General features: G+C 34.2%; 1 protein-coding gene across 2 annotated transcripts in view; it reads left to right on the forward strand.

Annotated features, from left to right (window-relative positions):
- Positions 1–14,173, forward strand: part of LOC117172006 (protein kinase C-binding protein NELL1-like) — a 588,191-nt gene that overhangs the window by 315,447 nt on the left and 258,571 nt on the right. For both annotated transcript variants that reach the window (XM_033359723.1, XM_033359724.1), the window contains exon 2: positions 12,605–12,814. In XM_033359723.1, coding sequence (XP_033215614.1) covers positions 12,605–12,814 — 210 coding nt within the window. The remainder of the gene's footprint in view (positions 1–12,604; positions 12,815–14,173) is intronic.

Here is a 14,173-nt window from a genome sequence, read left to right on the forward strand (position 1 = left end):
TTAGGGATGGGATGTGGAAGATCTGCAACAAGGTATGGAAAGAGGAAGGTTGGCCGGAAGAGTGGACGACGGGACTGGTGGTACCGCTTGTCAAGAAAGGGGTATGGATATGGATAAATGGGGAGGAATGGTGCTGGGATGAGAAATTAGAAGAATTAAGAAAAAAAGAAAAACGTCTTTCAAAAGGTAGGGGAAAGGGAGACGAAAAAGAGTCTAGAAATAAATCAGAGGGGTTTCCAAACGGCAAAGGAGAAACAAAGTGAAGAGGGAAGAAGGGGGAAATACCTGAAACAGGAATTATATATATTTTTAATTCTCAAAAATTTTACTTCAAAACATTTTTTGTAGGAATTTTCCATTTAGTTTCCTTTTACGAAACACTGTAGAAAATTAAAAGATTCAAATTGCGATCCAAACAGTTCAAAATACTGGATGCACTCTCAAAAAGCATTTATAAGTTTTGAAAAGCCCTAAAAAACTTTAATTTAACCATTTTTCATTGGACTTGAACATTTGGTTTAATTTTACGAAAATACCGCAAAAAAAAGTTTGATCCCAACGATTAAAAATACGTGGAAAATCTCAAAAGGAATCATAATTGATAGGACTTTAACATTTAGTTTAATTTTACGAAAATACAGGGGTAAAATGGAAAATCCAAATTTTGATCCAAGCAATTAAAAAAACGTAGACAAATCTCAGAAAGAAATTATAACTTTTGAAAAGTCCTGAAAAAATTAATTTTAACTATTTTTGATAGAAATTGAACATTAAGTTTAATTTTACGAAAATACATTGAAAAAATTTAAATATCGATCCTTACTATTAAAAATACAGGAAAAACCTCAAAAAGAAATTATAACTTTTGAAAAGTTCAAATAAATTTTATTTTATATATTTTGTTGATAGGACTTCAAAAGTGATTTTTACTTTACGAAATTACCTTGCAAGAAAACAAAATTCAAATTTAAATGCCAACGATTTAGAATACAAGAAACAATGTCAAAAAGGTATTATAACTTTTAAAAAGTATTCAAAAAAATTATTTCAAAAATTTTTGTATAGCTCTGGAAAATTTCGTTTAATTACACAGGCCGACAAAATTTGACAAAAGTCAAAAGCCATAAAACAGACCATTCATTTCCGAAGGATTTTGATGCACTGAAACCGAATCCAAACTCAAAATTGCTCCTGTACGTCAGGATTTTAAGAGATTCTAACCTGAATGTGCAAAAAAAACGTTTTTAGCTGTTTTTGAGGTTATGTAACTGTACAAGAAAAATGTCTACGGTACGATACTTTTCTTCAAAATATTATATCAGGGGTTTTCAAGGGTGCCCTTTCTATTGCCGGTGTCAGTTTTTCGTTATAACCCCTAGAAGATCCAATTTGGCGGCCACATTTCAGGGCTTTAAAGAAGAACAAAGGATCCCGCACAAAATACCAACGAAAAAGCGTACAGTCGTTTGGAACCAAAATTTGCACATTGATAAAACAATAAAAAATATGGAACCCGTGTCTTTTCTTTTCTACGGAAGCCGTTTCCTAGGGGTAGAAATAACCCATAACGAGCCACAAGCATGCTAACCCACCTGAATCTGGGAATATTTTACTTGGAATAATGAAGTTCCATGCCACAAGTAGGTTAACCTACCTACCTGCTAATCCACCTAAACCCAGAATTCACCCCTACCAAATCATAAGCAGGCTAACCCACCTAACCCTGGAAGCAGCGAAATTAGTCGTTTACATTTCGTGAAATAATTTAATTCCACACTACAAGTGGGCTAACCTTGAAATTAAATTTTTCAATTTAGCGTATTAACCCATTAACGCCGAGATGGTATGCCATTGCCCCTGGAAAATGTTATCTGAGATGTTTTCGGGGGTTCCTTTTCGATTGACTCAGTTTTTTGTTATAACTCCTAGAAGAGCGAATATGGAAAACAGTTAGCGCTTTAAAAAAAAAACAAATTTTACTGTTATGATTCATTTAATATTGTAAATTTACTTAGAATTTTTCAGCTTACTAAGGCAAGACTCAATATTTTCCAGTCACTTAAGGCTGGACTTGGGATTGTCCAGCTAAGCAAGAAAGTACTTAATATTTTCCAGCCAATTAAGGCAAGACTTTAGATTGCCCATTCAATTATGACAAGCCTTTGGATTTCCCAGCCAATAAAGGCAAGGCTTTTTATCATCCATCCAGTGAAGACAAGACTTTGAATCGTTCAGCCAGGCAAGACAAGACTTACGATCGCCCAGCCAGTTAAGACTAGGCTTGGGATTGTCCGTCTAAGAAAGGAAGTACTTAATATTTTCCAGTCAATTGAGGCAAGACTTTAGATTGCCCAGCCAATCAAGGAAAGACTTACGATTGCGCATTCAGTTAAGGCAAGACTTGGGATTGTCCAGCTACGCAAGGAACTATTTAATATTTTCGAGCCAATTAGGGCAAGACTTTATATTGCCCAGCCAATCAAGGAAAGACTTTGATTTACCCAGCCAATGAAGGCAAGACTTTGTATCACCCAGCCAGTCAAGGCAAGACTTTGGATCGCCCAGTCGGTTAAGACAAGACTTTGAATCATCCAGCCAGTAAAGGCAAGACTTCGGATTATCCAGCTACGCAAGGAAGTACTTAATATTTTTCAGCCAATTAAGGCAAGAGTTTAGATTTACCAGCTAATTATGGAAAGACGTTAGATTGCCCAGCCAATCAAGAAAAGACTTCGAATTGCCTAGCCAATAAAGGCAAGAATTTTTATCGCCCAGTCAGTCAAGGCAAGACTTTCAATCGCGCCGTCAGTCAAGGCAAGACTTTGAATCGTCTAGCCAGTCAAGGCAAGACTTACGATTGGATATCCAATGAAGGTGAAACTAATTGCTTGTTTTCTTACGGAAATGTTCGCGCTTCATGTCAAACGATCGTTGAAGAGACTTTCGTTTATGACTCGTAGGGTCATTATCATTTCTTTGCAAAGACCAGCAATAGTCGGCCATCATTCTTATATTGCATCAACCTTGATAATGTTGCTCTTTTTGGTGAAAGTCTCGATGAAAGCGTTCACCCATTTCTTCACTGAATGCTCCAACATTTTCTGGAAAATAATCCAAATAAGATTTGAGAAAATGTAATTTCATACTCATCGAACAACCTAATCTTTTAACATTCTTTAACGTACTAGATACTATAGTTCTGAACTTTGGATCTCGATTGTTCCCTAAAAATTTATGTACAACATCTTTGAAACTCAACCATGCATCCTTTTCAATAGATGTCATGGTTTTGATAAAGTCATCATCTTTGATAAGTTTTTTTATATCAGGCCCAACAAAAATACCTTCCTTAACTTTGGCATCACTTAAATGCGGAAATGTAGACCTGATATAATTGAAACATTCTCCTTTGGTGTTTAGGTGTCCACTCTAATCTGTCCACAATTTTTTACCAAAAATAAGCCAATTATGGACATTGTATTTTATTTTTATCATGAGTAATTGGAAAGTATCATAAGATTCTTTCAGTGTAGTTGAGTGACCTACTGGAATTGCAGCGTACTTATTTCCATTATGTAATAGTACTTCTTTCAGACTTTCTGTAGACGAATCTATGAAAAGACGACAATCCTCTGGCGTATATAAGTTTATTTTATATAAATTAATGAGTCCTTATATATCATTACAACACACAATCCCACTGTCCATTGAAAAGTACTTGATAAAATTTTCTTCTTTATTTCTGTAAACAGTTACTCTAGTGCCACGTAACAATAGTTTCGTTTCTTTGGGTCTTGAAGCGCAAAGCTCAGTTTTATTTTTTGGAAGATCAAGGTCGCGTATAAAATCGTCTAATCCGTCTTGGTAAAAAAATTTAGGACTTTCATCATATGATTCTTCCCAAGAAGAATCTTCAGTTGCATTAGGATCTTCAGTATCCATTGATTCGTGAGTTGATCGGTCACTTTTGTTTTCAGAGTGATTTCTAATACCAATTTTGGCTGGTGTAACACTTTTTACATCAGTATCATAATCAGTATCATAATCTTTGGGCTCACGCCAAACAGGTGGTTGAATAGCAGTCTGCGTCTTGGTACTTTCATCTTCCCAATTCGTCAAATTTAATCTACAAGCAGGACAAATTGAGTTTGGTACCGACGGTTTATACAAGTTTTTCATTGAAGTCCCAAAAACAGTTGAAGTATGATGTTTTTATCGAATCATTAACTGATCGACGGTATTTCTCCGTTTCATACTTTCCACAAACGTGACAAAACGTATTAACTTTCTTAGCGCAAGGAGTTCTTGAACTCATTTTTTTTTCTTATAATGAACAGTAACGTGGAAATTCTAAAACTCACTATATACAAAAATCACGAACGACACGAAACGTAACCGCTAGACAGATTTCAAACGCAAAAAGAATTTAATACCTACACATCCAACCGTTAGCCCGCCACTCAAATGTGATCTCTAACACGGAAAGATTTGTAGCAAAAACGAATTTCATCACCTACGCATAACACGTCATAAAAGCGTCGCTAGCTCAGTGAGCCAGCTAGGGATCGAAGACTGTCTGCGCCGTAGAACGGCGTGCACATACAGCGAATGTGAACATTAATATGCACACAGAGTACGCAGTAGAATTCCGCGCAGTCCATCTTCTTTTGTTTTATCAATGTGCGAAGTTTGGTTCCAAACGACTGCACGCTTTTTTGTTGGTATTTTGTGCGGGATCCTTAGTTCTTTTTTAAAGTCCTAAATTGTGGCAGCCATATTGGATCTTCTATGTGTTATAACAAAAAACTGCCGCCGGCAATAGAAAGGGCACACTCGAAAACCCCTTAGATAATATTTTGAAGAAAAAATATCGTACCGTCAGCAATATCGAATGTTTTGTATAAATCTGAACACCTCAGCGTTAATGGGTTTAAACGCTAAAATAAAAAAATTCAAATTACAATATTTGGGTGAATAATAAAGATATCCTAATAAATCCAAGTAGGTTTGAAAGGGGATGATCAGTACTTTCAAATTCCACATTAGATTTTGTGGTAGACATTTTTCTTGTTCCGTTACATAACCTCAAAAACAGCTAAAAACGCGTTTTTTGCACTTTCAGGTTAGGATATCTTGAAAACCTGACGTACATGAGCAATTTTGAGCTCGAATTCGGTAGTTGTAATATATTTTAATATGATTATTTGAGGAGTTCTGGACAAGAAGGCGACAGGCGCTCGAGAAAGAGTGAAAGTATTGTCTAGGCTGTGACGTCAGGTATCAAAAGTGAAATTTGATAAAACCAATAATATAGTTAGATAGCTTTTGAAAAATAAACTTGAGTCTCCATTTACAGTTTTTCTCTCGGGCTGCGAATTTTTCAGTAAAAAAATAAAAACTGACTTTTGTTTCATTGAAAAAACCATGTTTTTTCACATTCAACTCGCCGTAAGTAATTCGTTTATCAACTAATTAACATGTTTTTTTTTAGTTTTATTTGTGACACTCTAGCGGAGGCTACAGTGTCCAAAAAGGGTCAAAAGTTAATTTCTAATGTTTTTTTTTAATCAGAATGAAAAACGACGTTTTTAGACTTTCACATTAAAAAAGTGAGCGAGGAAGTTTGAGCTACGACGAACTTCAAGCAGACGAATTTTTCGCCAATGTATTGACCAACTGTTTGAAAAATCTCAATTCGATTTGATTTTTAGTTCCATAATTACAGCGAGTTTATTACGAGCTCGCGACGCGACGCCACAGGATTTTTCAGGGGACACCGCCTGAAGCTTGGAGCATCGTCCTTGCCCAATCTTTCTTTTTTCCACTTGCTCGCACTAGTCAGCGTTCCCGCGGCATCCCTTGAAAGATCCTGTGGTGTCGCGTTGCGAGCTCGTAATAAACTTTCTGTAATTATGGAACTAATAATCAATCGAATTGAGATTTTCCAAATGTTGGCCAATACATTGGCGGAAAATTCGTTCGCTTGAAGTTTGTCGTAGCTCAAACTTCCTCACTCACTTTTTTAATGTAAAAGTCTGAAAAGGTGGTTTTTCATTCGGTTTAAAAAAAACATTGTAAATTAACTTTTAACTCTTTTTGGACACTGTAGCCTCAGCTAGAGTGTCACAAATAAAACTCAAAAAGAAATTTGTTTATTAGTTGATAAACGAATTACTTACGGGGTTGAATGTGAAAAAACATGGTTTTTCAATTAAAATAAGGTCACTTTTTATTTATTTACTGGAAAATTTGCAGCCCGAGAGAAAAACTGTAAATGGAGACTCTGGTTCATTTTTCAAGAGCCATCTAACTATATTTTTGGTTTCTTTAAATTTCGAATTTCACTTTTGATACCTGACGTCACAGCCTGGACAATACTTTTACTCGTTCTCGAGCGCCTGTCACCTTCTTGTCCAGAACTCCTCATTTATTCTCAAACCAACCTGGCCCACATCTTCATAATGAATTTATTTTGAGTAATTTTAAATTATATACAATTTTACTTTTTTAATTTACCAACTGTGAACAATTTACGAACATAAATAATTTAATTATTCTCCAATGGTTAGACTGTAAAAAATATTACTTGTAATTTTACCACTTTCAGTGAGGGACTTAACATTCACTACTCCCAAAGAAGAGTTTTTACGGAAAAAATTAAGAAACTGCCTTTAGTTTTTAATTTTACTTTTAGGTTATGCGATGATACAGTTGACTTAGTAAAAGTACAAATGAGATGTATATTTGTAGGTAATGGTATTCTTACTGGAAAATTCCCAGAAATGATTGTATTTATACCATAAATTCAAAATATTCTACTCAAATCAGAAATATTACAAACACTATTAAGAATGTTTAAAAATAATAAAATGTTATTTAAATTAATTTATATAATTAAATTTCCTGAGACAAATCTGTAATATTATAAAAATAGACTTTCATATGATTCTATTACAAAAATAGAATTTCTTCGAGTTTATAAAAATTAAATTGGATCGAAGTCGGCTTCTGCATGCCCATTGGCGTCAATATCAGCGATTTCGTTAATTGCATGATCGGTCACTGCTTAAAAAACATCATTTGTTCCATGATGTAGTTTTTTCCGAAAACGATTTCATTATAAATCCAGAGCTGAATAAAACAGCACAAAGTGACACAACAAAAAAACATTTCGACAAATGCACGTGCGCACAGTTCTGGCTGTTATGGCGCATGGTTGACGATTCCCGCCATGTTCGCGATTTTGATTTTCCGCATTCAGCAAGGACTCCAGTTTAATTCTATTATTGCCTAACTTCATAATTTTTCTATTCATAAAATGTTTCTTTAGCAATATTTTTGTACATTAAACACGTATAATTCTTCTCTTAACTTTATTAATTTAGATGAAATATATACGTACAAAAAAATTTAATTTATTTTTAGGATTTTTAACTTTATCAAAATATTTTTACCAATTTTCAATACAGTTTTTCTAAAAGTTTGGAATTTTGCAACAAATTTTTGTTTTATTAAAGAAGAAAGTGCACAATTACAGGAATTATCGATATTCCTAAAATTCTGTACTTTTACAATCGTGAAGAAAATTCACTACGATAGAAGTAGGACACTTTATTTCTGACTCTCAACGTGATAGATTCGAGAAGTCAAAATATACTTCTACTATTTTCGCTATATTCCCATGCTAGAAGTGGTAAAACTACAAATTGATTCACAACCCTAACCTTCGAATTGCATTATCCCCATATTCAAAGTGTTAATAGTACAGAAAGTTTTCTGTGTAATTCTACCAATAACAACCGTGAATTTTTTATAGATTTTTACAGTACATTTAAAAGATATTGGTTACGTCAGAAGTTGCTGAGATCTTTCACCAGTTTCACCGTTACTGACGCGGCTTCCAGAGACTGGCCACTAAGCTTCTGTAACGTGGTGATGTCATCCATTATCATACATGCTTCTTCCGCTAGGAGACGAACACTTCTGCGATCTCGTCACCTCGCTCGTTTACTACATTTTAGTTGTTTTATTTTAATTGGAAATAATATTTTGTTAATTTTTATACAATATATACGTATTGCATTACTGCTTTCTTCTTTTTTGGTCAAGTGAAAATGCACCAGACACTTGCAATTAGTGAAAGAAAATGCCATGTGGTCAGCTGTCACAATCAAATAATTTAAAATACAAGGCTTTGAGGTGAACATTATAAATATTAAAAATATATATTTATCAATAATATAGCAACTTTAATTGACAAGACAGACCTTCTCCATAATATCACCTATCATTAGAAAAAAATAGCACGATATTTCAATTTCCCGATTTTTAAATTAGGAGAAAAATATCATGGGACGGTCAGTAATTTATGATTTTAAAATGTATCACATGCCCTTAAACCATTTTTTACTGTCAGATTTTTACTAAATAAGATTAGTAGAACTATAATGATTTGATTCATTGAGATAAGAAATTAAATTTAAATTAAAATGTTTTGTACTTATAATACATCTGCAAGTAATAAATCCATTACATTTTCGAGCTTTTCAATTTGGACAGAAATCACAAGTTAAATGAATATTTAAATTAAACATGTGGAAAACGAATAAATAGAAAAAATATATTCCTCTGTTAGCCCTCGCTTATCAGCGCAAAACCTTGTCTGAGATTTTGTCAACAGAATTTAAGCGATATATTAGCGTAATTAGCTAGAGCGTTGGGTATAGACTGAACTTTTAGACTGTTTAGGTAGGGTTTGAATCCCGGTTTGAATCCCGTTTGAGTCCCGGTAGTCGTCACAAGTCGTCAGTAGAAGTCTTGATTATTCTCTGGTAGTCTTTGAGCATTCTCCCATTCTTCGCGGCAAGTCGGCGGAACTCGGAAAATTAATCACTATCGAATTTGTATGAAAACGTCTGCTCTGATTATGCGCAGAACAACTTTGTCTCGATCTTCGTTCTGTTTCATTCGCAGAATCATCCACACTATTTGTTTCAATATTTGTGATTTGATCCAATTTGAAGCATCTTTCTTTCTTATTTAAAAATGAATTTTATGAATTGCTTCAGAAAATAGTACGTCTCTTTGGTTTAAAAATTCATCTTTAGAAGATAAAAGTTCGACTATTTTGTTCAATAAGTAAATGTCCCATTTTGGGCGAGTGACCCTGTTTGTGCAAATGTTCACATACTGTAGGTAAATCCGTGGTAATCTTAAAGTTAATGACACTAGCAATAGTTTATTCACATTCTAGAATGGATTAAAGATATTTTTAATATAGGTTTTATAGTTATTTTATTAAGTGTTCGGGTTTTTTGAACCTTATATAGTCACGCGTGTTGCCATCTGTGTCTGATCGAGCATAGCATTACTCTCGGATTGTTAGAAGTCAGTTCATTTTAAAGACGATATTTCGCCACTGTAGGAAATATAACATGGCGTCACTCGCCCAAATTTGGACATTTTGATATACGCGACTCGTATAGGGCGAGATATTTTTAACATATAAAACTCTCTCACACACGATGTTTATCCATTCAGTAGGGAACAATTTAGATATTAAGTTTTGGATTTAAAAGTAAGAGAGACAGGGAGAGAAGGAACGTCCGTGCGCGGGGATGTAGGAAACACAAGTTCAACACCGGCAAAGCTCTGCGCACGCACCTCCCGACACACGATCCTGCCCTCTCCCTACGGTGTCTCGAAAAGCTCTCGGGGAGCACGAGTATAAAAGGCCGTGCAAACCCGAGAATCGGCAGTTCGGCTGCGGCTAGGAAATCCTGGTAGCAGCACAAACAGCCTGGTATTCCAGTTGCAACTAGCAAGTAATTTACTGACTGTAAACAAGGTGTGAAATAAACTATAAATCCTGTAACTGATAACTTTTTATTACTGAGTAAGGCAACATCTATTTAACGTGGCACAGGCATACATTCCAGTTGCGACCATCAGGCGATCTCGCTTCACGATCGACTCTCTCCTTTTACACCACCCCCCCTTTTTTTGCTATTCCGATAGGCGGCATACCGGCTATCATCCTAGGTCCTTAAGACGTCTTTACCTATAACCCTCGATCAACAAGCATGGACGACACCTCCATCAAGACCCCAGGTGCCAGTCGACCATGTCACTCGCTCTACCAGAAGGACAAGCCGCCTCCTCTCTCCCTGCATCTTTCCCTCACCATTATTAAGCGTTAGAAATTAAGCTCGCACTCCGACTCATCGGCGTAGCGCTCTCATCCACACGCACCATCATGCAACTGTTGTCGCCACGGTTGCGCTTACGCAATTCAGGACAATTAAGCAGACAAAGAAACAAAAAAATGGGACCTAGCAAAAGGGACCCTTATCAATTTGATTCGGCCAAACTAGATCAGCGGAAAAATTCATTTGCTCAAATTGGTTCATCGGTACAGCGTGAAATATTCTTTATTATTCAGTAAAAATTGCTTATTTTTATCGATTAGCAGATAAATTACAGATGGCAACTGTTCAAACTGTGCAGTATTAGGAATTTTTATCGATTGATAAAATTTAAAATACTTTTACAAGAAAAATACGCAAAACATATCCTTACATTCGTCCAAATTGCGACATTTACCTTATTTTGTCTTAAAAAATTATCATTTTCTTCGAAAATTAAGTTGTTCGAAAAAATTTGTCCTTTTGGATTGAAAATTTACATTTCTTATTTGGAAATTAATTTTTGTTTTCAAAATTGAAATTTCTTTGAAAAGGAGTTGTCTTTTTAGCTTTAAAAGTCTACTATTTGGATTTTAGTTCAGTTCTAAGCACTTTTTGTTGGAAACTTTGAGCATTTGGTGGAAAACTGATCTTTGCAGTTAGAAACTCAACTATTTTGTTAAACTTCATCTTTTTCGTCGAGAATTAAACTGTTTTGAATAGGAAATCAGTCCTTTTGGGCTGAAAATACATCTTTTTTTGCTAAAGAGTCATCTTTCTAGTTTAAAAATGAACATTTTTGTTGAAAATTAAACTGTCTGCAAAAAAGATTCGTCTTTCCTAACTTGGAAATTCAACTGTTAGGTTTTGTTTAAATTCTATTATTTTCATTTCAGAAATTTGACTATTTTGTTAAAAAAATATCTTTTTGTCAAAAATAAAACTGATATGAATAGAAAATTCGGCCTTTTCGATTAGACATTCATTTTTTTGTCAAAAAGTCATCTTTCTCATTCAAAAATAAACTTTTTTGTTGAAAATTCGAGAGACTTCTAAAAAATCGTCTTCCTGGCTTTAAAAATGGTCAAATAGTGTTATTGTATACTTTGTATGCTATTGTTAGACCTTTATCTTTTTGGTGGAATTCAACGATTTTTCTGAAAATTCATATTTTGATAGAAATTTAATCTTTTTTGTTGGTTAAAAATGCAACTGTTTAGTAGTCAAAAATCAATAAATTTTCGTAGAGGATTCCATTATTTTGTTTAATATTTATCTCTTTTGTTGAAAATTGAACTATTGAGTTAAAAATCTATTAGTTTTGGTTAAGGATTCCACTATTTTGTTGAGGATTTGTCTCGTTTGGTTGAATTAAAATTTTTTTAATCGAAAATAATAATATTATAACGCATTTTTCCATAGTCCTGCGATTTTAATTATTTTTCCCTTTTTAAATTAAAATTAATATTCATGTACTGTTAATGCAATTAGTTAAAAAAAATCATAATATTATTTAATTCTGTGGTAATACAGGGTAATAAATGATTAAAACAATAAATTAGAATGGTCTCTGGCTCGCGACCATTCGTGTCTTTCTCACTCTCACTTATGAACTTTTTGAGAAAAAAAAGAAAGAGAAACAATTCGTGATGCCTGTTATCGCCGAAACTCACAATGAGGAAATCACTTGGTCATCTTAAGGCGTCTCTGGTCGTCAGTACGGTATTCGCTACTATTCGCAATCTTTCAAGAAGTCGGGCAGTACTTAGTAGTCTAACAGAGGCCAACATGGATTATCAGTGAATAGCTCCTCGATGAGTCCCCAACGGTCGAACCTTTCGTTATTCTAGCGACAAACGTTTAGTCTGAACCACTGATTTCCTATTATTAATATTTTTATATTAACATTTATGAAATCGCGCAACGTAAAAATAAATTACTTTATTTTTCTTAGACTAAGTCATCTATTTCTAACAATGATCCCCAGGTTTGAAACTATATTTCTCTCCGTGCGATGTCGAACAATGAAACTGAAACCCATTTTAACTATCTTTTAGGCATTTCTACAGTTAGAGAATAATTAAAGTTGACTTATATATTTTTTTTAATTCACTAAAGTATTTTAAGAACTTGTTTTCTGGTCAAAAAAAGATTTAAGAGATAGTAACCATGTTTAAAGAGTTTTACGATGCTTAGGAAATGTGCTCTTTAATTATTTGATGAACTTTTTAAAAATGACGTTAATTCTAAAATATTCTTAAAACACACTATTTACAGTATCAAGAAAATAAAATAAAGTCGAATCTGGCAATTTAGAGCAACTGGAGTTTAAAGTTGCAGTGGAAAAGAGTCAAATCATTAAAAAAATAATCATGAACCTTACGTTTCATGTAGCTCATTAATACCTTATTATGTTACAGTGGCAGGTACAACAAACGACAAGGAAGAAAATTCGAGGAAAACTGTGACTAAGGATGCAATAGACTTTTTGGACATAAGGTCCAGGTTCGGTGGCGATGCTGGGGGTGTTGTAGATTTGCTTGCAGCATTACAATTGCACAACACTACACATGAAGGCATTACTCAGGTACCGGGCCTTGCAAGGCTAAAGCCTGCATACTACCTTCAAGGTGAGTAAATATTTTAGACGGAAGCGGCAAGCATACTTTATTAAAGAAGCCAGTCATTCTCATGATTTTAGAAAGCTGTTGTAAATGGAATTCTTTGAAAATATAGTCAAAGTAAATAATCAACACGAAACAGTACTAATCATCTCTGTAGATCGTGGGACAGATAAAGAATTTCCGTGAGTTGAATTTCGATGCTTTGTTAATCGTTAAAAGTGCATCTAGAGATAGTAGATTTAACCGTGTAAAGGTGATTTTCCTTATAGCATGGCTATTATTTAAAAATTTTAGTTCCACTTTGCATCAAATAAATCTATTTCATCAGAGAGATTTTGTTACTTACTAAAATCTTGAAAATTGACGTGGCAAGAGAAAAATTATACAGAAAACAGTTTTTACCACGAAAGAATGGAAGTGTCGCTGACAAAAATATAAAGTTTTCAACTCTATTGACAATACTCACCGTATAAAAATTTGATATTTTGACAGATAAAATAATATCACACAATCTAATTATATTAATTAAACGTAATTCAAGTCCAAAATATAGTATATCTCATAAATAAGTGAGGCTTGTGCAACTTATCTTGTGGGCTACAACGAAGAAACTAGTAAATACATGGACATAGGAAACACGGGACTAGGCATGCCATCCTAACTTGTGCGAGCGGGGTTGAATCCATGGGAGGGGGGAGAATTCCATGAGTGGGGAGAGCCGCCATCTTACGATGTGCCATTTTTATTATGCGCACGAGCATTTTTGCCGACAAACTGTGGATGAGAAATATAAACATGTTGGCGCTGCCATGTTTGTCGCGGGACATCAAAACGTGGCAGACCTCCCCCCTGATTGCATCACCCCCGCAATGGCATGCCTAGTCCCTTGTTTCCTATGTCCATGATTAAATATTATTATTATTATTAATCCGGTCGGTATGCAGTTGTCTTGTATTGGTACAGTAGAAACATTGCGTAAATTCCGTTTCCAGCAAAATGTTAACGAATAAGAGGTTATATTACAGATATCTCTATTTTTATTCAAAATAACTTATTCTTCTTGTTGGGCATCTTGGTAATTTTTCCAGTACATAAAATACCACAGAATCAAACCATCATATTTTCTTATCTTTAAGTGTTTTGATTTTCATAAAAAGCTGCATACGGCTTTGCCCTCAGGTGAGGGGCAAAGCCGACGAAATACAGCATGTTAGAACTAATTAAATTACCAAATCATTGTTTTTTTGATGTAATTAATACTTATAGAAATATAATATAATATAATGTAGACCTTGAAATGAGAAAAAACTGGATCAATTCAACATCTTATTAACTTAAAAAAAAACATTGACTGTTAACTTTTTG

Source organism: Belonocnema kinseyi, chromosome 4, assembly GCF_010883055.1.
Source record: "Belonocnema kinseyi isolate 2016_QV_RU_SX_M_011 chromosome 4, B_treatae_v1, whole genome shotgun sequence".
Classification (NCBI taxonomy): domain Eukaryota; kingdom Metazoa; phylum Arthropoda; class Insecta; order Hymenoptera; family Cynipidae; genus Belonocnema; species Belonocnema kinseyi.